Source organism: Salmo salar, chromosome ssa12 (assembly GCF_905237065.1).
Source record: "Salmo salar chromosome ssa12, Ssal_v3.1, whole genome shotgun sequence".
Taxonomy (NCBI): Eukaryota; Metazoa; Chordata; class Actinopteri; order Salmoniformes; family Salmonidae; genus Salmo; species Salmo salar.
The window spans coordinates 28,620,250-28,641,467 of NC_059453.1; the positions used below are offsets into that span (position 1 = coordinate 28,620,250).

The following is a 21,218-nucleotide window of genomic DNA, read 5'->3' on the forward strand; positions in this document are numbered from 1 at the left end:
CTTAGAGGGATCGTCAGGCTTTCACACCTCAGCCCGCTCGTTGGGATCCCACACCTCAGCCGGCTCATCAGGCTCCCTCACCTCAGCTGGCTCGTCGGGCTTCCTCGCCTCAGCCGTATCGTCGGGCTCCCTCGCCTCAGCCGGATCGTCGGGCTCCCATGCCTCGGTCGGCCCGTCAGGCTCGCCCAGGTGGGACGCTGGGTGGCACCCCTGGGGGGGGGGGGGCTGTCACACCTGCTCTGGCGCTCGAGTGTTACAACGCAGGAAAGATTATCTTTACGTGCTATGCGTTTTAGCACTCGGCGGTCCCATTCTGTGAGTTTGTGTGGCCTACCACTTCACGGCTGAGCTGTTGTTGCTCCTAGAGGTTTCTCCTTCACAATAACAGTATTTACAGTTGACCGGGGTATCTCTAACAGGGCAGACATTTGAGAAACTGACTTGTAGGAAAGGTGGCATCCTATGACTGTGCCACATTGAAAGTCACTGAGCTCTTCTGTAAGACCATTCTACTGCCAATATTTGTCTATGGAGATTGCATGGCTTTGTGCTCGATTGTATACACCTGTCAGCAAGGGGTTTGGCTGAAATATCCGAATCCACTCATTACAAGGGGTGTCCACATACTTTTGTATATATAGTGTATTATAGGTGTTTTGCGCTCCATGTAATCCCCAATGAATAGGCTATGGAAGCATTACCAGAGATATAATATGCATGGTACTCACTGCATTTTTTCTTCAAAAATTGTAAAGTCAGAAATATCGAAAAAGGCATATTATATAGTGGTCTTGAGCAGTTTATACAATATGCAAAGAAGCCTTATCATATTATAGAATAGGACAAACCTTTTCGTTCTTTGGACTTCGTTTCTATGAAGATTTGATTATTTAAACTTTTGGAAATTTGAGAGGCCTACTGGATGGGGGAAAAACATTAGGCATGCGTGAAATATGCTTAATAAACCTTAATTAACTGGGTCACAATCTAAATTATGAAATACAAATGCACCATAATACCCCAGAAGTAACAATAACAATAGTAGTAATAATAATAATAAATACATACAAAAAAATATATATATTAAGCTAATAAAAGGCTAATGTGACAAAGTCAATATTCATGATGAAATATAAGCTGCCGTTTCGATTAGCAATATGAAAACGACGAATATATGGAAGCCTTGTATTATGTAATCTACGTGATAATCAGATAAACTTGATCCGTTTGTTGTTCCTTCGTTTGGCACTTAATTAGCCGTATCTATCTTGTTATCGATAAACTACCAGTGGATGTCGTTGTTCACTCTTTTTATGCGGGAGTGTCACTCCTCAACATGACCTCATGCTCTGCAGACGCTCCAATCGTCCTTCACTTTCTCTACAGTCAGTGCGGCAGACAGAGATAGAAGGATAAGAGGAAGGGAGTGAGTGAATGAGAAAGACCGGCACACAGGGAGTGAAACAGACAGAGCGAGAGTAGAGGCTCTTACATCTAGACGCTTGTAGATATTTTGCTCCCGGAGATTCAAAATAAAACAAACAAGAACACAACAGATCGCGCTTGTGACAGGAAAGGCACCCGACAGAGATATTTGAATGACTTTTCTGCCTAGCTGAATTATTATTCCGAGGAATAGTGTCATATGTGGAGATTTCTTAACCTCGTAAGCCCATTTATTTCACTTAATAGGTGCATTATGAAAGGTGCATTATGACATTTCTCCTGACAGTGTGTTCATATTAATAACGGTTAAAATGATATTTTATGTAGGCTATTCATGTGATGGTAATCTGTATGAAAATGTTATTCGATCTATGTGCATGGTAAATTCAATTATCTATTGAGGTGTTGCTTTTCTATTTTAATTCATAGCTTTACATCTGCAGTACTCTTTTGGACATCTTGCAAAAGTGTCTTATTTATTATCTCTCTTTTCAGGGAACGGCTGGCGTTTTTCAGCGCACGAACAAGGAATACAATGCTAAGGATTTTGGATCCCGTGGTCACTGTCGTGACCATTTCCTTTGTGGTCGAAGGGGTGCTCGGTGGCTACGGGATGAGCATGTTCGCCGCGCAAACATCTCCCCCGGACCCTTGCTACGACGAGAATGGTAACCCGAGGAGATGCATCCCCGATTTTGTGAACTCCGCTTTCGGAAAGGAAGTCCGTACTTCCAGCACCTGTGGTAAAACCCCGGGTAGGTACTGTTTGGTAACAGAGAAGGGCGATGAGAGAAATAGGAACTGCCATACTTGCGATGCCTCGGACCCCAAAAAGTATCACCCACCGGCATATCTAACGGATCTCAACAACCCCCATAATCTCACATGTTGGCAATCGGAAAATTACATCCAATACCCCCAAAACGTCACCATAACACTGTCACTGGGCAAGAAATTCGAAGTCACCTACGTAAGCCTGCAGTTCTGCTCACCTCGACCCGAATCTATGGCTATCTTCAAGTCTATGGACTATGGCAAATCTTGGGTACCTTTCCAATACTATTCGGCCCAGTGCAGGAAAATGTACACCAAACCGAGCAAGGCCACCATTACCAAACAGAACGAACAAGAGGCGATATGCACGGACTCCCACACGGACATGCACCCTCTATCCGGCGGTCTCATTGCCTTCAGCACTCTGGACGGCAGACCGTCGGCGCACGACTTCGACAACTCGCCGGTGCTCCAGGACTGGGTCACGGCCACCGATATCAAGGTGACGTTCAGCCGATTGCACACTTTCGGGGATGAGAACGAGGATGACTCGGAGCTATCACGGGACTCTTATTTCTATGCTGTGTCCGATCTGCAAGTTGGCGGTCGATGCAAATGCAATGGCCACGCTTCGCGGTGCGTAAAAGACAGGGATGGAAACCTTGTTTGTGAGTGCAAACATAATACCGCCGGACCGGAGTGCGACAGGTGCAAGCCTTTCCATTATGATCGGCCGTGGCAACGCGCAACAGCTAGAGAAGCCAACGAATGTGTCGGTAAGTCAAAACATTATAATTGTCTCCAAAAACCATCCAAATGATCTTTAAGCACCGCAGAAGTTTCCTCTCCACACAATGCCTGTATCACAGGCAAAAATACCTTTGGCACAAATGGTATTATTGGGTGACTGTTGTTTGTGCAGTCATGAGAGATTTGGCTGTTATTATGTTTGGTAATGTTGGTATTGGTTGGTTGAGTTAATTGCTAAAGTGGGCACTGCGCATTCGTCAGTTCTGTTGAAAAACAAAGATTCAGACACGCCTATTATTTTCTCTGGATGAAAGTGTCGAAATACTATTTTTTTTTTAAATGGGGTTATAACACATCATATTACACACCAACAAGTATACACAAGTTTTACAAAACCTTCTGTGTAATTTAGGTTTCCAACTCCCAAGGCTCGAGGAAAAATTGTCTGTCCTTTGTTGTAGTTTATATAGTTATGGAAAACACTTTAAAATCCTTATTAGTATTAAAATGTTATTATAATAATAATATAATAATAATTATTATTATTATTTAGTCTCGAAATAAATTTTTATAGTTGTAAGCATTTTATTAGACTATGTCAATTTTAGTCTGATCAGCCCACGCTGTATTAATAGTACACGCCTTCATTAAAACATGATACTGATGTGATTTGAAAATGTAGGCTATCAAAAACAAGGCTGTACGGTTGTTAAAGAGGTCTGAATTAAGGATAAATCAAAACCACCATTCGGCCCACCACAAAATGCACTCTTTTAATGAAATTATGCCGCGCGTCCATGCACATAAAAAGTCACATGCAATGCCTTCTCAATTTGAAAACCTAAAAGCCCATTACCGCCATAGCTCAAATGGAGGTTTATAACAACCACCCACTTCAGAAAGACCGTCACATCACAATGTCTAATCATTCACCGCGTTGAAATGTTTCTCATGGGGAAAATTCATGCACAGTTCTAACTTTATCACTGCGATAAAGCGACGCACCGTCATTTATTTAAAGAGCATTTAAACTGCACGGCCACAGTGCTTGAACACAGACTTCTCTGCCCATTTAATTATCGTTTGAATCAAAGTTAATTATAGGTCTAAATTACGTTAATTGTTGTATCATAAAACTGTTGTAAAAAATGTATATTTAAAAAAAGAATCATTGTTTCATCCGGAAACTATTATGATTATGATTATTATTATTGTTGTTGTTATTATATCAAATGAAATTGCCATTTTTGAAAACATTATAACATAAATTTGCCTTCCTTGGAAACAATCTGCAAAATGTTAATACACCGATTAAGCCTAATACTCAAATATATGTGATATTATTAGGCAATCCTTATTAATTACACCCATAAAACGTTATCATTACTATTGTAATCATTCTAAATACGATTAATAGGCTACTTATTAGTATTCATATGATTCGCTTTGTATTATGTTCTGGTCTTCAACAATATCATCGGACATAGTTCATTCGTGTGAACACTTTAGGCCCACAACAAGAAAAGTCATCGGAGTAGATATGAATTCCTATCCTCAATGAATCGGCCCATTTAGATTTATGATTTCCCGTCATGAAGACTAATAAAGCACATCGAGGAAGTTATCACATCGTGGCTTTCATTGCATTCATTCCACAACACTATTTCCAACAGCGAGGCTACATCAGCTGCTATAGAGATAGGGACAATGCCGCAGCAGGATCAAAGATGTGGTACTTGCTTTTTATTGCCAGACATACCTAAGACCCGCTTAAAGATAGTATGTATTCATGCTTAGAGAGACGGCATGCATGAAGCTTGGTGAGAATGTGAGTGCTACTGGTTTAGATAAAGGAGAATGAATTATTGGACAATTGTAGTCTGATATTGACTTGGCAGTGTGTTGACTGTCTAGCAAATATTATATACGATTTTATCATGATGAGTGTGGCTAAAAGTTGTGATTATGCATTGTCGATGTAAGCGAAGAGAATTGATTCCTTGTGAAATATCTCACCCCTTATAAGCCAAGTAAGTGCCCTATACATGCATGCTTTCAAGGTTAACATGAGAGGTAGGCTAAGTGGGGGGTAGTTCCCTGACCATAGTACCCAAACGACTTCATCAACCGCATTGCTGCGTAATGTATGTGTCAGTACTCTATATCAACTCTGCAAATGTGCAGTATTTCATTGGCATTGTATACCATACATTTATAATAATAGTTCAAGACTCTGAGCACACAAGGGCATCTCTTGGGGCATGCAATGTGGATACAAATAGGCCTGTGTGTCTCAAGAGACAATGCCGATGGAAAAGATGATGATGATGATGATGAAGGTGGATGAACCTCGACTTCTCACTGTAACCCACTCTAGATTGGATTTGCGATTTTTAATTATCGCACCTACAGTGAATGGTGAGAGGAGGCTCCTCATTCCACCTCATATTGTTTGCATCAGAGAGCCCCTACAGTAAAATGAACTGACTCAAACTCCCTTTTGTCTCCGTAGTTCTATTTCACTGTGGTTGGGGGAAAGTGGCGCTGTGTTGTTTGACAGTCATCCATGTTGACTGTTTTGACACATAGCAGGTTTTGTTTGCTGTTTGTTTCCATTCACACAGAGTGGTTCTCTGCGGCAGATAAACATGCTTGAGCCTTGTGGAAATATCTACGCCTTTACTATAGTGACTGGCTACGAATACACTTTGGAGAAGGTCACCCCAGTTGTGTATAAAACTGTGAGGTGTTACCTCAATTAAGAGAGCTCTGAATCTGATAATATATCACTCTCAAAATATCCCGACCGCAGTCCTCCATATTACAGTCTACATTTTTAAGCCCTGCCGTCAAATCCAAGATTTATACTAGTTGGCCAACTATGAGAAACACAGAGTGACAATGATTAAATTAAGTTGACCAAATAGGTGAAACACAGAGTGACAAATGAAAACAAATGAATAAGTGATTGTCAGTGGCGGTTTCTGTGAGGAGGAAAGGAAGGCTGTGCCTCCCTCCTTGGGTCGCCAGGGCTTCCATCCTGGAAAAGCAAACAGACTTGTTTAGACACAACCACGCCGCTATAGGAATGAAGAATGAATTGTTCCTCCCTATCCCCAGTATCCTTGACACTTTATTTTTACCGGAACAGCATGTGTGTGCGTCATGTGTGTCTGGTGTGTCTCGCACGGGGCCACAAAGGTGCATCACTCACTGTATCCATCATGCTGTCAGCAAGTACACACACACACACACACACACACACACACACACACACACACACACACACACACACACACACACACACACACACACACACACACACACACACACACACACACACACACACACACACCCTGTAGCAACACATTCCTCTGGGCTGTTTGTGCTATGGGCCGCCTGCTCCGTCAGACAAGGCGTGCAGAGCGGTGCGGAGGGGTGCTGTGGTCGCACACCCTCTGCTAAAGCAAACACCGCCTCACCTCTCAAACAGGGAGAAGAATAGTCTGCCTGACACCTCTGTGTGAAGGCAGGGTCCTAGGGTTTTTGAGAGTGTGGGGTGAGGTGGAGTTGGACTTGGGGTAGTGTGTGTGTGTGTGTGTGTGTGTGTGTGTGTGTGTGTGTGTGTGTGTGTGTGTGTGTGTGTGTGTGTGTGTGTGTGTGTGTGTGTGTGTGTGTGTGTGTGGCATAGTGCTGTTGTCTGTTACCACCTGTAAAAGCAATTAGTCACAGGAGGTTGGTGGAACCTTAAATGGGGAGGACGGGCTCGTGTGAATGGCTGGAGTGGAATAAAGGCAATGGTATCAAATACATTGTTTCCATGTGTTTGATGCCACTCCATTAACTCCATTCCAGCCATTATTATGAGCCGTCCTCCCCTCAGCAGCCGCCACTGCAATCAGTAATTGTAGCTTAAAGTTATGGCTAGGACAGAACACTGTGTGTACTATAAGCTTCAGTAACAGAGAAGTGATGTCAAAACGAGATGTACTGTACTATACGATAAGCTTTGCTATGAGCTGCTTGGTTGGATATGCTGAAATATTGAACGCTTCCAGCACTATTTGTCAGTCAGTAAATTGAAAGATTCCGACTGTCTCTGGATCCTCTGCAGTCATAACAAGTTCTCAGTTACAGAGTTTATCTAGAGTAGAATCCGAAAGTGATACGGAGTGGGGACATTCAGAGTAGATGAGAAGGAAATAGTCAGGTGGGGAAAGGAAACGTCATCAAGACCAGCATCTTTTTCTATGGTGTGTGAAACACAACATAGGGATAGGTACTTATATTTTATTATAGAGATAATGATAGGCACTTGTTTTTATCATGGTCCGAAGAGCCAATGGCTAAGAATTAGAAATACCGTACAGCCTATTAGCCTGTCAGTATCTCTCTCCGGATGATAATCTTTGTCAAGTCCTTGAATTGCGCTACTTTGCTCTGTCTTTGACTGAACCTGGATATTGGTTATCATATCTATATAAAGGCCTAGGCATTCCACTACAACTAGCTTTGCATTTGTGGAGTGATTTGAATGCAGTTGGTCTTACAAAAACAAAACACATTGAAACAGGCTGCATGTCGTCTTCCCTCTTTGATGTGCACTTTGCTGATTAGTCCGTCTGAGTCTTAAAGGACCTTCATGCACTTCTGAGTGCACTTCCAGGTCCATTTGGGATATTGATTCTCACAGGCCTCGCGGGAGACCGTCTTTGTGATCTAACGCAATGAGTTTAGGAATGGTGGCATGGAGGAGGAAGAATCGTGGCTTCAATATCAATTCAGGTGTGACCAGTCTCGGCCTGACAGACATGGCTGGATGGATAGACGGTCTCATCACGACTGTCTCATCATGTCGAATTCGGTCGGCGTCAGCAAGGATGCTCAGCTACCTGTAAGAAAGCACGCAAGTGTCTCAATTTGATCAACTAGATTCCCTTCCTCTTGCTTCAGAACTCTATCAACTCAGAGTGACACTACAGCATCTGAAGGAGAATGAAGGAGACACCAATTCAGCTAATTGAGATGAGGAAAATGAGTAGGGCGCCTAAGACGATCACTTTAGGAAGAAAGTTTTTCAGACACAGAAAATGAAATGCAAGACTGTTCCACTGCATTATCTGCCTGAGTTTGTTCTGTTTTATTAGCTTCAGGTTCCGGAGCTTGAATGTGTTGAGAAAAGGGGTCTTGAATAATTCAGAGAGTTTAAGAAGAATGCTTGGAGGCATGCAGAATGAAGGATACTACTGCAGCACAGAGGAAAGTAAGGAGATTGAGGGAGAGTACAATAGAGACCATAAATGTGAGAGAGACAGGGAGGCTATAGAGAAAGAGAGATGGAAACAGAAAGAGAAAGGGACAGGAGAGTGACCTATCCAGGGGCTTTTGGGGACAGGAGAGCCTTTTTTTGATGAAACAGGCTTTATCTTTCCTTGAGAACCACTTCACGGTAGTTTTTCTACTTGTTCATAGAGTGGGTGGAGGGGGCAGGGGAGGGGGAGGGGGAGGGCCCTTCCCTTAGCTCTAGAACTTTGTTGGCACAGAGATAGCATATCAGTGACTTGGCACAGACATCGCCTCAAGCCCGTCCAAATCTCCATGGATCCCCCCCCCACACCCCACATATTTTCCCGTAGATAACTTCATTTATCCAGCCTCAAACCGCAACATCATCTGGCTGATTTGAGCAGACCTGCCGGTTGTCTCGCCTGATTACGTCAAATAAATACGCTCCCAGGTGTTATTCTGAACAGTTTGATTGACAGGGGAAGATGACTGTGGTGGTGGATTGATATTGAGATTTGGCGCCCCTTCAGATAATTGGGCTTAAATCTCTAACCACTTGCTTAGAGGAAACAGTGTTTTGCTGAGATGTCTTTTTGATAGAATCTTCCCTAGTTCCATTGAAGGAAGAAAGATCAACAATGACATGATATGTCAGTAATTAAAATGTTCTCACCTGAAATAACTAATTAAAGTTTTTGGAAATGGAGAATAGGGAACTACAATAAAGACAATCCTTTTGAGAATGTCGGTTAGATTGTCAAAATGTAATACACTAGTATTTACATACATATGGTCTCCTGCAGATAAGATGCAATAAAAAAATAAAGCAACGCTTCACAAGAAAGTATACTGTATTGTGTTGTCCTTTCACACCTTTCATTTCATGTAGGAGCTCCTACAACTGGATACAACAGCAATATTTATTAACAATGATACCATGATGAGGCATGATGACCGAGCTGTGGTCTGGTTAATGTTTGAGCTGCCACCGAAGGACCGCCATTCCTTTATGAACCGCCGTATCCTTCATCTTCAAAGGGCGACCGCCGTCCGCCAAACGCATTGACCATCCTGACACTCACTGCTGTACAACGCCTGGCAAACAAAAGGAGTGAGAAACAGAGGTGTGAAAAGAGTGTCGGATTAGTTTGCACTTTGCACCGTGGCGTATTCCCCTCCCTTCCCCCCCCTGAAGAATCCCGACACCAGTGCCGGCAGTTCAAACGGGTGAATGGCCTCCCTCACGCTTTGAGGACCTCCTTCCTACAAAGTGTTATCACTGTTTTACGACTTGTTTTTTAAACCACTGCATAACAAGTTATTCAGAGTCTGGAGTTGGACGCACTGTAATGACTCCTACTTTTGGTTAACTGTACTATTCACAGCCTTGCACCTTGGTCAGCTACTGTTTAAGTTTGCATATGCATGCACTCACATACGGGCATGCTTGTCTGCAACGTCAAACACACCCACAGGGCCAATCAAACTCACAGATACATAACTGTGACCGTAACTTTGATTCTGGGCTCACTGAAACCAGCCACAGAAGCAGACAGCCAAAAGCAGTCAGCCAAAACAGACAGTCAATCAGATAACTGTGAACCGTAAAACCTCCTCCACAGTGAGAAGCCACATGTTAGGTTTCTGAGGAGGCCCAGACCCCTGCCTGCGTCTGTGCTGGCCAGGGGCCACCAAGGATTCTGTTGCATTGGCGGCAGGGACGGGAAAAGAGGGGTGGGCCAGGCCTGTTTCCAGCAGGGTTCCCAGGACCATCGCAGCGGGGCCACAGCAAATTCAACCTGATGGCTGGCAGGGCTGCAGTATAGGCTCATCTGTACCTTGTTTAAACCTAGTAGTATGTTCACCATCCACCTCTACTCTGAACTCTGCTGGGCGCCACATGTAACTAGTGGGAGAATGTGTTGAAATATAACGTTACTGGCTCTGTGCAAAATGCTGCTGCAGTGGTGTCCTGAGTTAATGTGTGTGCCTGTGACAGAGAGAGTGGGGGGGCTAAATGAAGGGTGATCTTTTTGTTTAGTTTTTGAATTCTCCTGTAAAGGGGGTTGACATAGATTGTAAAGGGGGTTGATATCAAATCAAATTTTATTGGTCACATGCACATATTTAGCAGATGTTATTGCGGGTGTAGCGAAATGCTTGTGTTTCTAGCTCCGACAGTGCAGTAATATGTAACAATTCACAACAATACACACAAATCTAAAGTAAAAGAATGGAGTTAAGAAATGTATTCATGTTAGAACAAGCAATGTCGGAGTGGCATTGACTAAAATACAGTAGAATAGAGTATATACATATGAAATGAGTAAAGCAGTATGTAAACATTATTAAAGCGACTAGTGTTCCATTATTAAAGTGACCAGTGATTCCATGTTTATGTATATAGGGCAGCAGCCTCTAAGGTGCAGGGTTGAGTAACCGGCTGGTAGCCGGCTAGTGATGGCTATTTAACAGTCTGATGGCCTGGAGAAAAAAGCTGTTTTTCAGTCTCTTGGTCACAGCTTTGATGCACCTGTACTGACCTCGCCTTCTGGGTGGTAGCAGGGTGAACAGGCCGTGGCTTGGGTGGTTGATGTCCTTGATGATCTTTTTGCATTCCGGTGACATCGGGTGCTGTAGGTCTACTGGAGGGTAGGCAGTGTGCCCCCGGTGATGCGTTGGGCAGACCGCACCACCCTTTGGAGATTGAAGAGACGCTGTTGTGCCTTCATCCCCACACTGTCTGTGTGGGTGGACCATTTCAGATCGTCGGTAATGTGTACACTAAGGAACTTGAAGCTTTTCACCTTCTCCACTGCGGTCCCGACGATGTGGATAGAGGTGTGCTCTCTCTGCTGTTTCCTGAAGTCCATGATCAGTTCCTTCGTTTTGATGACGTTGAGGGAGAGGTTATTTTTCTGGCACTACTCCTCCAGTTCCCTCACCTCCTCTCTGTAGGCTGTCTCGTCACTGTTGGTAATCAGGCCTAAAACTGTTGTGTCGTCTGCAAACTTGATGATTGAGTTGGAGGCATTTGTGGCCACACAGTCACGGGTGAACACGGAGTACAGGACGGGGCTAAGCACGCACCCTTGTGGGGACCCTGTGTTGAGGATCAGCGAATTGGAGGTGTTGTTTTCTACCTTCACCACCTGGGGCGGCCCATCAGGAAGTCCAGGACCCAGTTGCACAGGGCGGGGTTCAGACCCAGGGCCACAGGCTTAATGATGAGCTTGGAGGGTACTATGGTGTTGAAGGCTGAGCTATAGTCAATGAACAGCATGCTTACATAGGTATTCCTCTTGTCCAGATGGGATAGGGCAGTGTGCTGTTTCGATGGCGATTGCATCATCTGTGGAACTATTGGGGCGGTATGCAAATAGAAGTGGGTCTAGAGTGTCAGGTAAGGTAGAGATGATATGATCCTTAACTAGCCTCTCAAAGCACTTCATGATGACAGAAGTGAGTGCTACAGGGAGATAGTCATTTAGTTCAGTTTCCTTTGTTTTCTTGGGTGGACATCTTGAAGCAAGTGGGGACAGCAGACTGGGATAGTGAGAGATTGAATATGTCCGTAAACACTCCAGCCAGCTGGCCTGCGCATGCTCTGAGGACGCTGCTAGGGTTGCCGTCTGGGCCAGCAGCCTTGCGAGGGTTAACATGTTTAAATGTCTTACTCACATCGGCCACAGAGAACGAGAGCCCACAGTCCTTGGGAGCGGGCCACATCGGTGGCACTGTGTTATCCTCAAAGCGGGCGAAGAAGGTGTTTAGCTTGTCCGGGAGCAAGACGTCAGTGTCCGTGACATGGATGGTTTTCCCTTTGTAATCCGTGATTGTCTGTAGACCCTGCCACATACGTCTCGTGTCTGAGCCGTAGAATTGCGACTCCACTTTGTCTCTATACTGATGTTTTGCCTGTTTGATTGCCTTGCGTAGGGAATAACTACACTGTTTGTATTCAACCATATTCCCAATCACCTTGCCATGGTTAAATGTGATGGTTTGTGCTTTCAGTTTTGAGTGAATGCTGCCACCTATCTCACGGTTTCTGATTTGTGCAGGTTTTAATAGTCACAGTGGGAACAACATCCACTATACACTACCTGATGAACTCAGTCACCGTGTTAGTGTATACGTTGATGTTATTCAGCATGGATTCCGACTGGTCAGACCAGCGTTGAATAAACCTTAGCATGGGTACTTCCTGTTTGAGTTTTTGCCTATAGGAAGGGATGAGCAAAATGGAGTCATGATCTGATTTGCCGAAGGGAGGGCAGGGCAGGGCCTTGTAGGCTTCCCGGAAGTTGGAGTAGCAGTGGTCGAGTGTTTCAGCGCGAGTACTACAGTCAATGTGTTGATAGAACTTTGGTAGCGTTTTCCTCAAATTATTTAGATTGTAAAGGGGGTTGATATAGATTGTAAAGGGGGTTTATATAAATTGTAAAGGGGGTTGATATAGACTGTAAAGGGGGTTGATATAGATTGTAAAGGGGTTGATATAAATTGTAAAGGGGGTTTATATAAATTGTAAAGGGGGTTGATATAGATTGTAAAGGGGATTGATATAGATTGTAAAGGGGGTTGATATAGATTGTAAAGGGGGTTTATTTAAATTGTAAAGGGGGTTGATATAGATTGATTTGAGTTTGAGGCATCTCTTTTGATCATTGTAGTCTTTAGACAAAATTAATTCTGTGGCCTGTGACAGTTTCAGTATCAGTCCCAGATGAGTTACAGTAATCCATTAAATCAGTTTGACAATTATCTCATAACAACAGTCTACCAGGACAGTGTTCGCACAGAACGATGCTGTGAGAGACAGCACTTTTATGTTTTTTTAGCATGTAAGGGATTACATACAGTAATACAGTCTTATTGTCAAAGTCAATCACTTTGACAATAAGACTATCATGGCATTTTACATTGGTAGCAAAGACAGACACATTGAAACTTGATGGCTTGATGGTTTCTTGGACCTTTAGAGGACCCATACTTCACTGTATTATAACGGCCACATTTACAGCTGTCCAGGATGGTCATACTGTAGGACCTTGAATGCATGGACTGTACATACTAGGTAAAAATACATAGTCAAAATATCCCCAAAGACAGATATCCCCCTGGGCCATCTTCTCCCAGCAAGGTCAACACAAGAGCAGGCGCAAGTCAAAGCCCCCTGGGTTGGATCTCTCTGTCTCTTTTTCGCTCTTTCTTTGACAACAAGATGAGGAACTATCTGTTTTTGACGATTCACACAGAGACAATTCTGGTTAATTTCCCAAAGACTGAGCTCATATGAACTGCTATAACTCACTCAAGAAACCTAGCGAAATTTAGACATATTAAGAGTTATATTCTATTGTTATCTTGACAAACTGAAAATCTTGAAGCCATGAAAGTCTACTTTGCCAAGATTTTTAAAAGGGGAGTTTGGAGCAGGTGGATGTAAAGTGAAAGGGCTGTTCAAGACGCAATTTTACTTTGACGGAATTCCAGCTTTACCCAGATAACAGATTGTGACAGGGTATTTTGAATGGAAACACTTTATATATGGAGGAGAATGTCCAATGAGGAGAATAGATGCTGGGGCTGGTAACACAGAAAACAATAATTTGAGCAGGAGGGTGTGTGTGTTTATGTGCGTGAATACGGGGACAATAAAGTCAGTAAATTAAAGAGAGAGAAGGGGAGAAAGAAAGAGCGAAGGGTAGCTACTGATAGCATGTGCAACAGAAAACAGGCTCATGGCACTCTCTACATCAGACACTATGATTACAGTATGGGCAGTCTATACCATCTCTTGTGGAAAGACATTGCTGCTACAATACATTCCATAACCTTTGGAAATGCTCACGCCATAACACTGAGGGCTTGTGGGATGTGTTTGATAGACAGAATAGCAAAATTGCATTCAGAAATTTTACAGTCGAAGCTTTTTGAGGAATTTCAGGCTTCCTCGGGCAAAGCCTCCATTTTGGGGCTTTTGTTTTGTTTTGCTGGTTAGGTTTAAATGCATAATGCAACACAGATACCGCTGATGGTATGTGTGTGTGTGTGTGTGTGTGTGTAGCTTGCTTGAGTAGACATTTCTGCTCTGACTCTCCTAGAAACTGAACCTTGACCCTGTTTAGAGAGGTGGTTTGGTGGGAAGCCATATTGTTGTGTAGAAGGAGAACATTGCATTACCGCCTTGGCTCTGTGTTGGCTCTGTGCTTCCACTCATCGGTTGAAGTTCATCAACTGTCACTGGTTTATCGCATGGTCCGCCATCACCGTGTGTGATGTCATCACCTCCCGGCCTACAGAACGGGTTGGCGGTTGGTCGGCATGGGACACGTGTTTCCGCTTTGATCATTCGGGTGCGTTAAAATGGCACCATCTTAATGTGAAGCAGACTCCCACGCTTTCTCATTCAGCACTCTCACAACAGCTGGAGCTAATTGGGTCGGAGGATGACGGGACTTTGCGTTAACCAGCAAGGCCTTCTCTTCTCTTCTGTTTTTTTTCTGTTTTCTTCTCTTCTGTTTCTTCTGTTTTCTTCTGTTCTCTTCTCTTCTGTTCTCTCTCCCTATTGGCCCAACTGAGAGTGCTGAGTGACTCAACACTAAGTGAGTCTAAGTGAGTATGTCATACCAAAACGCTGCAGGCCTAGACGAGGTGAGGTCCTGGTGAAAGTGAGGCGAACAGAAAACCGAACCGCGCTCCCCTCCGTTCTATTGGCAAATGTCCGGTCACTCAATAATAAGGTGGATGAGCTTCATTCGAGTCTCTTATCAGAGAGACTTGAAAAGCTGCAGTATTACATGTCTTACTGAAACGTGGCTGGATGATGACGCTATGCACGTAGTACTCAGTGGCAGGATCGTCCAGTGGCTTCGGGGGAAGTCGAAAGGAAGTGGAATGTGTGTTTGTTCATTAAATAACAACTGCTGTGCTGGCTCAATTGTGAAGGAAATGTCAAGCTTTTGTTCACCTGATATAGAATACCTCATCGTAAGCTGCAGACCCTTTTATCTACCAAGAGAGTTCTCAAACGTAATTAACACGGCTGTCTACATCCCTCCCCAAGCGAACACTGCTCTGGCAGTCAGCGAACTGTATGGGGCCATAAACAAACAAGAAACCGCTCACCCACAGGCAGCGTTTTTTGGTGGGCGGAGACTTTAACACGGGGAGAATTAAAACCTTCCTACCTCACTTCTACCAACACATCTCCTGCGCCACTAGGGGGCGCTTCAATTCTATACCACTTTTATTCTACCCACAGAAATGCATACAAGGCCCTCCCTCGTCCTCCCTTCGGCAAATCTGACCATGACTCAATTTTCCTGCTTTTTGTTTACAAACAAAAGATGAAACAGGAAGTACCAGTGATACGCTCAATGCAGAAGTGGTCGGATGAAGCAGACGCGGGGCTATAAGACTGTTTTGCTAGCTTGGGATATGTTCCGGGATTCATCCATGTCATCCCCACAGTGACTATAAGAACATATCCAAACCAAAAACCATGGATTACAGGCAATATACACACTGGGCTAAAGGCTAGAGCTACCGCTTTCAAGGAACGGGACACGGACGCTTTCAAGAAAGCCCGCTCGACCTCTGGCGAGACATCAAACATGCGAAAGGCCAATATAGGAGGAAGGTGGAATCCTAATACACTGGCTCCGATACTCGTCGAATGTGGCAGGGCTTGCAGATGATAATGGATTACAAAGGGAAACCCAGCCATGAGTTTCCCAGCGATCCAGAACTCCCAAACTAGCTAAATAGTTTTTGTTTTTCGCTTCGAGGAGTATAACACTGTGCCTTGCATGAAAGCCCCTGTTTTTACGGATGACTGTGTCATCTCGCTCTCCGTTGCCGATGTGAGCAAAATCTTTAAACAGGTTAACAATCACAAGGCCGCCGGGCCAGACGGGATACCGGGGCGTGTTCTCAAAGCATGCGCAGGTGTCTTCACAGACGTTTTCAATCTATACTACTCCCAGTCTGTAATCTCAACATCTGCTTAGTCCCCTCCTGTACTCCCTGTTCAAACACAACTGCGTGGCCACACACGACACCATTGTCCTTGTTCCCAAGAGCTCCAAGGTAACCTTTCTAAATGGCTATCGCCCTGTAGCACTCACATCTGTAATTATGAAGTGCTTTGAAAGGCTGCTCATAACATACATCAACACCATCATCCCAGACACCCTAGACCAACTCCAATTCGCATACCGCCCCAGCAGATCCGCAGATGACGAAAACGCAATTGCACGTCACACTGTCCTCTCCCACCTAGTCAAGAGGGGAAATAACTATGTGAAAATGGTGTTCATAGACTACAGCTCAGCGTTCAACACCATATTCTCCTCAAAACTCATCTCGAAGCTAGGGATCCTGGGACTGAACCCCTCCCTCTGCAACTGGATCCTGGACTTCCTGACGGCCCGGCCTCAGGTGGTGAGGGTAGGCAACAACACCTCCGCCACGCTGACCCTCAACACATGGGTGTGCGTTTAGCCCCCTCCTGTGCTCCCTGTTCAAACACGACTGCGTGGCCACACACGACTCCAACACCATCATCAAATTTGCTGACGACACTATGGTGGTAGGCCTGATCATAAGACTGCTAAATAGCCAGAATGCTAAATAGTCAATTAATGGTACCCAAACTATTTGCACTGACTCTATTTTGCACTGATTTCCTACGCACACTCACTAGACTTTATAAACCACATACAGACTCATTCACACACACACACACACACACACACACACAACACATAGATACATACGCATTACACACTCACACACACTTTTACACACATCATTTGCTGCTGCCACTCTGTTCTTTGTTTTACTCTTGTTGTTTTCTATCCTGATACCTAGTCACTTTACCCTGCCTTCATGTACATATCTACCTCAAATACCTTATTATTATCTATCCTGATGCCTAGACACTTTACCCTGCCTTCATGTTCATATCTACCTCAAATACCTTATTATTATCTATCCTGATGCCTAGACACTTTACCCTGCCTTCAAGTACATATCTACCTCATACCTTATTATTATCTATCCTGATACCTAGTCACTTCACCCTGCCTTCATGTACATATCTACCTCAAATACCTTATTATTATCTATCCTGATACCTAGTGACTTTACCCTGCCTTCATGTACATATCTACCTCAAATACCTTATTATTATCTATCCTGTTACCTAGTCACTTTACCCTGCCTTCATGTACCTATCTACCTGACATACCTGATTATTATCTATCCTGATACCTAGTGACTTTACCCTGCCTTCATGTACATATCTACCTCAAATACCTTATTATTATCTATCCTGATGCCTAGTCACTTTACCCTGCCTTCATGTACATATCTACCTCAAATACCTTATTATTATCTATCCTGATGCCTAGTCACTTTACCCTGCCTTCATGTACCTATCTACCTGACATACCTTATTATTATCTATCCTGATGCCTAGTCACTTCACCCTGCCTTCATGTACATATCTACCTGACATACCTTATTATTATCTATCCTGATGCCTAGTCACTTTACCCTATCCTTCATGTACATATCTACCTCAAATACCTTGTTATCTAACCTGATGCCTAGTCACTTTACCCTGCCTTCATGTACATACAGTTGAAGTCGGAAGTTTACATACACCTTAGCCAAATACATTTAAACTCAGTTTTTCACAATTCCTGACATTTAATCCAAGTAAAAATTCCCTGTCTTAGGTCAGTTAGGATCACCACTTTATTTTAAGAATGCGAAATGTCAGAATAATAGTAGAGAGAATGATTTATTTCAGCTTTTATTTCTTTCATCACATTCCCAGTGGGTCAGAAGTTTACATACACTCAATTAGTATTTGGTAGCATTGCCTTTAAATTGTTTAACTTGGGTCAAACGTTTCAAGGTAGCCTTCCACAAGCTTCCCACAATAAGTTTTGGCCCATTCCTCCTGACAGAGCTGTTGTAACTGAGTCAGGTTTGTAGGCCTCCTTGCTCGCACAGACTTTCTCAGTTCTGCCCACACATTTTTTATAGGATTGAGGTTAGGGCTTTGTGATGGCCACTCCAATACCTTGACTTTGTTGTCCTTAAGCCATTTTGCCACAACTTTGGAAGTACGCTTGGGGTCATTGTCCATTTGGAAGACCCATTTGCGACCAAGCTTTAACTTCCTGACAGATGTCTTGAGATGTTGCTTCAATACATCCACATAATTTTCCTCCCTCATGAAGCCATCTATTTTGTGAAGTGCACCAGTCCCTCCTGCAGCAAAGCACCCCCACAACATGATGCTGCCACCCCCGTGCTCAACGGTTGGGATGGTGTCTTCGGCTTGCAAGCCTCCCCCTTTTTCCTCCAAACATAACGATGGTCATTATGGCCAAACAGTTCTATTTTTGTTTCATCAGACCAGAGGACATTTCTCAGAAAAGTATGATCTTTGTCCCCATGTGCAGTTGCAAACCGTAGTCTGGCTTTTTTTATGGTGGTTTTGGAGCAGTGGCTTCTTCCTTGCTGAGCGGCCTTTCAGGTTATGTCGATATAGGACTCATTTTACTGTGGATATACATACTTTTGTACCTGTTTCCTCCAGCATCTTTACAAGGTCCTTTGCTGTTGTTCTGAGATTGATTTGCACTTTCCGCATCAAAGTATGTTCATCTCTAGGAAACAGAACACGTCTCCTTCCTGAGTGGTATGACGGCTGTGTGGTCCTGAGTGGTATGACAGCTGTGTTTATACTTGCGTACTATTGTTTGTACAGATGAACGTGGTACCTTCAGGCGTTTGGAAATTGCTGGATGAACCAGACTTGTGGAGGTCTGCAATTTGTTTTCTGAGGTCTTGGCTGATTTCTTTTGATTTTCCCATGATGTCAAGCATAGAGGCACTGCGTTTGAAGGTAGGCCTTGAAATACATCCACAGGTACACCTCCAATTGACTCAAATGATGTCAATTAGCCTATAAGAAGCTTCTAAAGCCATGACATTGTTCTGGTATTTCCAAGCTGTTTAAAGGCACAGTCAACTTATTGTATGTAAACTTCCAACTTCAACTGTATCTATCTCAAATACCTCATCTATCCTGATGCCTAGTTACTTTACCCTGCCTTTATGTACATATCTACCTCAAATACCTTATTATTATCTATCCTGATGCCTAGTCACTTTATCCTGCCTTCATGTACATATCTACCTCAAATACCTTATTATTATCTATCCTGATGCCTAGTCACTTTAGCCTGCCTTCATGTACATATCTACCTCAAATACCTTATTATTATCTATCCTGATGCCTAGTCACTTTACCCTGCCTGCATGTACATATCTACCTCAAATATCTTATTATTATCTATCCTGATGTCTAGTCACTTTACCCTGCCTTCATGTACATATCTACCTCAAATACCTTATTATTATCTATCCTGATGCCTAGTCACTTTACCCTGCCTTCATGTACATATCTACCTCAAATACCTCGTACTACTGCGCATTGATCTGATACTGGTACTCCCTGTATATAGCTCCATTCTTGAGTACTTTACTATTTTATTTTTAAACTCTGTATTGTTGGGAAAGGCTCATAAGCTAGCGTTTACCTGTAAAGTCTACACAAATTGTATTCGGGGCGTTTGACAAATCACACTTGATTTGATTTGAGTCTCAGTGCTCAGTGCTCCTCAGGCTGTCTGTCTACCTGACTCAGATTGTCCATTCACACTCAACATCTCTTAACTGAACATCTCCCGCCTTTGGCACTGAACACACAACCCACTCCAGACAGCAGCTTTTAGCTGGTTGGATGTGTCCTTGTCGATACCTGTCTCACTCATCTCATCTGCCAACAGCTGTTTACAATACAGAGATGTATTGTAGGAGGGCTGTTTCTTGCAATTCCCTGGCCCTCGGGGCGAGTTCAGCTAATGAATTAATTGAGGGCCATTGATTCCGTAGTGAAAGCTATGTGTCTCGGTGTAGGGCGGTGTTTCAGAGCAGTGGTTTTGGAGCGAGATGGAGGGATGAGAGAGAGAGGGATGAGGGAGGGAGGGGCGAGGGATGAGTGAGTGCGGGAAAGACAGAGAGTGAGAAGGTGTGGAGGGACGAGAGAGAGAGACAGAGAGTGAGAGGGTGTGGAGGGATGTGAGAGAAAGAACAAGAGGGGATGAGAGAGAGAGAGAGAGAGAGAGAGAGAGAGAGAAGTTGTGGAGGGTTGAGAGAGAGAGAACAAGAGGGGGATGAGAGAGAGCGAGAGAGAGAGAGAGAGAGAGAGAGAGAGAGAGAGCTTGTCCTGATGGAGGGCAGTGTTTCAGAGATGTGGTTGTTGAGCAAGATGGTGAGATGAGAGAAAGAGGGATGAGAGAAGGAGGGAGAGAGTTTTAATGGAAAGTTTGGCTGGTTTGGTAGACTGGGCAGCCAACAGACGATTAGGAGCAATTAAAGCCAACGCCAGACGACATCAATGTGTCATTCACACATTAGACAGTGTAATATTTCAGTACCCAGTCAGTCAGAATCACTCTTTGTTTATTAATGACACTGACCACAGAATGAACACACCGTCTGCATGATCAAACAGCAATGAAATAGTACATTATATGCTCTTTGGTTTGATATTATGTTGTTGTGCTTTACTCCAAAGAATGGCAACAATGTACGGACTATTCCAAAAGAGCTGTATCTTAACAACCAATTAATTGGCTATAAATCATGATAGGACTACTTTCCATGTCCCAGGTTGTTGAAACAGTGGCATTGCTGTACTATAGAGCCCATGTGAGCTGTACTACAGAGCCCATGTGAGCTGTACTACAGAGCCCATGTGAGCTGTACTACAGAGCCCATGTGAGCTGTACTACAGAGCCCATGTGAGCTGTACGGCAGAGCCCATGTGAGCTGTACTACAGAGCCCATGTGAGCTGTACGGCAGAGCC

The 21,218-nt window shown here is 43.8% G+C and overlaps 1 protein-coding gene across 1 annotated transcript in view; it reads left to right on the top strand.

Annotated features, from left to right (window-relative positions):
- Positions 1-1,371: 1,371 nt before the first annotated feature.
- Positions 1,372-21,218, top strand: part of LOC106564677 (netrin-1) — a 97,115-nt gene continuing 77,268 nt past the window's right edge. The window contains exons 1-2 of the mRNA XM_014130892.2: positions 1,372-1,666; positions 1,942-2,996. Coding sequence (XP_013986367.1) covers positions 1,982-2,996 — 1,015 coding nt within the window. The 5' untranslated portion in view covers positions 1,372-1,666; positions 1,942-1,981. The remainder of the gene's footprint in view (positions 1,667-1,941; positions 2,997-21,218) is intronic.